A 2,877-nucleotide genomic window follows, 5' to 3' on the forward strand; every position below is an offset into this window, starting at 1 on the left:
TGCACGTGCAGATATATTCTTCACACACCATCGGCATTTCTACCTCTACCTGCTCTTCTCGCCGTCGTCCGTCCGATAGTCATACAAATATATACTATATATTAATAATGTTAATAAAATGGTACAAATCTGAACTCACACAACTCTAATAGAGCTGAATAAAAAATACTCCCTCGGTAAACAAATATAAGACGTCTTTACATTTGTTTACAAAGGCAGTACAATAATAAAAGAATACAATTTTTGTGGATCCATTTAAATTTTTTCTGTGGCAACAAACGTACATTCAACTAGTAACTCAACCCAAGTTCGAATATGAAAGAGTGAATTACCTTTGCAAGTTCGACCAAGTAACCTTCACTGAGATGGAGGCAAGCTCAAGCATGATTTGCTGATAGTTGTACCCATGTTTTTTTGCTTTGAAGGAACAATGGTGATCAAGATCATTTTTACTACTTCTCTGACCTACCTTGAACTTCAAATGCATCCAAGTATCCTTCTTTACAGCAATCACATATCTTCTTAAGCGACATGACTCAACAACACTACCACGAAAGAGTTGAATCTCATGTAAACCATCCATAAGGGAAACACACGAACTGAGAGATAAATCAAATCCACACTGCACTTTTGATATGACAACATCTATTGTGGCCTCAAATGCCCAGCGAACGAGGGCTACAGTGATGTCAACCGCGCCACAATCGCCATTAATCCGATCCGTGAATGGGTACTCAGGTGTGACTAGATCGTGGTACTCCATTGCACCATCAATTAGTTGTAGATCATCTTCTTGCTTTCCTTTCTTGATCCTCATGTCAAACTCAACTAGAGCAGGGGCTACCATTGTGATGCCTCTCTTAGGGCCGGTCATCTCAATAAGAGAACCCTGTAAACCTATTATTATTTAGTAGCTCCTTATGGAAAGTAAGAAATATGTGAAGCATATGCTTTACTTTATGCCAATTGACAACAGATCTCAAATAAATGATAGCATAAAATCTAAACCCTTCAAAACAAAATTATTTGAGATATTTTATCAACAAACATAATTTGATTGCATATGGAACATGACTTCGATAAATCATGCAAATATAACTAACCACAAACTTACCTAACATATGCAAAGGGAAAAACACATCATTGTAGAAGATCCTCAAAGCACATGCATTTGCATAAATGAATGCATATAGTCATACAAATAAGATCATCAGAGTGGTGCCACCATCAGCAACACCTCAAATATTTGACCTCTTTGGTTGCAGGATTCCCGAAAAGTGTTACACTAATAAAGCACAAGATTAGAGTGTCACGTCATCTTCAGTACAAGATGACTGAAAGGATGTTTGATTGTGAGGAGGAAAAGCATAGGAGTCTTCCTAAAAGCTTGGAGTGAATAGAATTTCAATAAACTATAGCGCAAATGAATCCCAAGAGAGAGAAAATCCTATGATTTAAATGAATGAAATATCAAATATAATTGCATATATATGTAAAAATGTGCACCTGTTCCACAATGATGGGATCATCTCTACTACGATTGAAGACATAATTAAGCAATGAATCATGACAATCACGCACTGCTATGTATCCATATAGTTGTACCAAGCCGATGTTGGTACTAGCCTTTTCCAATTTCAGTGAGAAAATCTGCATCATTTCAGTTGCATCATGTACCATGCATCTATCCCTATCCGGGAAACAATTCGTGGGATTCGAGAACATCATTGGCTCTAGTTGTGCTTCATGAAAAAAAATACATGTTATATTACAACAAATAATGTTTTATACAAACAATTTACACAAAAGAATAAAATTATAGTTACGCTTGTCAATACCTATTTGTGTAGTTTAGAAAGAAAAATCATAATGTCGTTTGATTTTATGAGTCATGGAGGTTGTTGGTGTATGAATACAAGGGGCACTTATTTGTAGGACTAAAACTAGTGACAAGATCCTAACCATGTATGATATATCGATAAATTTATATATCCAAATAAAGCATGATACTTTTTGCTAATTCATAAATTCTTTATAACAATCCAGATATTTACTGCATTTTTTTTAAAATACAATAATGCATTTTAAATCATCAACCAAACCATATAGCTGTTAAGCATCCTAAAAATAAAATGGAACACGGTATAGAAGAGATCAAGATAACTTACTCTCATCACGTTGAGTAAGATGCCATAGCTTTAGAAAACCATAGTTTATCTTGTATATAGAACCATCCCGATGGGTGGTTTTCTTAAGGATGTTGGCTTCAGATACAGGATAAGAGGCATGGCCAACAAGGACTTGCTTCGTTCGCCCCTTCATCTCTGATCTGTTCATCCCCTTGGTGATGGCAAATTGTTTGCCTTTGGTGGCATAGATGGAGGTGCAGAAATAGTTACTGGCATAAGGGAGGACGCAGAGCCAATTTGGCCTGCCCCAATTATTCACTCCTTGTACTGCAATGTTGCTTGCCAGGACAAAGGATGCATAAGCAGATCGGTCACCAAAGAGCAATCTTAGAACTCGGTCATTATTCAGTGTTAGTCTCATTCCAGATCCAAAAATCTCCAGCAGCATGGTTCTGACGAGAATAATCTACAGAAGGTCAAAACGCATCATAAAAAATGGTCCAGATCATGGAATAAGTGGAGCATCCTGGCTTATTGAACATTGCCCAATAAATCTAGAATTTCTACTTAATGTTTGACGGTCCAAATAGACGAAACATGACGGAAACTACAATGGACAATACCAAGATACCAAAAAGTAGCAACCAGAAAAAATAATCTCTTGATCTCCTATTTTGAAAATTACCACAAGAGTATTTAATCACAGCACTAAAGTATGGCACATCGCGATATACTGGACACATACACA

The 2,877-nt window shown here is 36.5% G+C and overlaps 1 protein-coding gene across 1 annotated transcript; it reads right to left on the reverse strand.

Moving 5' to 3' along the window:
- Positions 1-328: 328 nt before the first annotated feature.
- On the reverse strand, positions 329-2,581 carry LOC123114582 (uncharacterized). Its single transcript, XM_044536080.1, has 3 exons — positions 2,169-2,581; positions 1,507-1,742; positions 329-889 (listed from the first exon to the last, which is right to left on the reverse strand). Exons 1-3 carry the CDS (start codon positions 2,575-2,577, stop codon positions 329-331), a joined length of 1,206 nt encoding a protein of 401 aa, XP_044392015.1. The 5' UTR covers positions 2,578-2,581.
- Positions 2,582-2,877: the final 296 nt, after the last annotated feature.

The sequence above is a fragment of the Triticum aestivum genome, chromosome 5B, assembly GCF_018294505.1.
Source record: "Triticum aestivum cultivar Chinese Spring chromosome 5B, IWGSC CS RefSeq v2.1, whole genome shotgun sequence".
Taxonomy (NCBI): Eukaryota; Viridiplantae; Streptophyta; class Magnoliopsida; order Poales; family Poaceae; genus Triticum; species Triticum aestivum.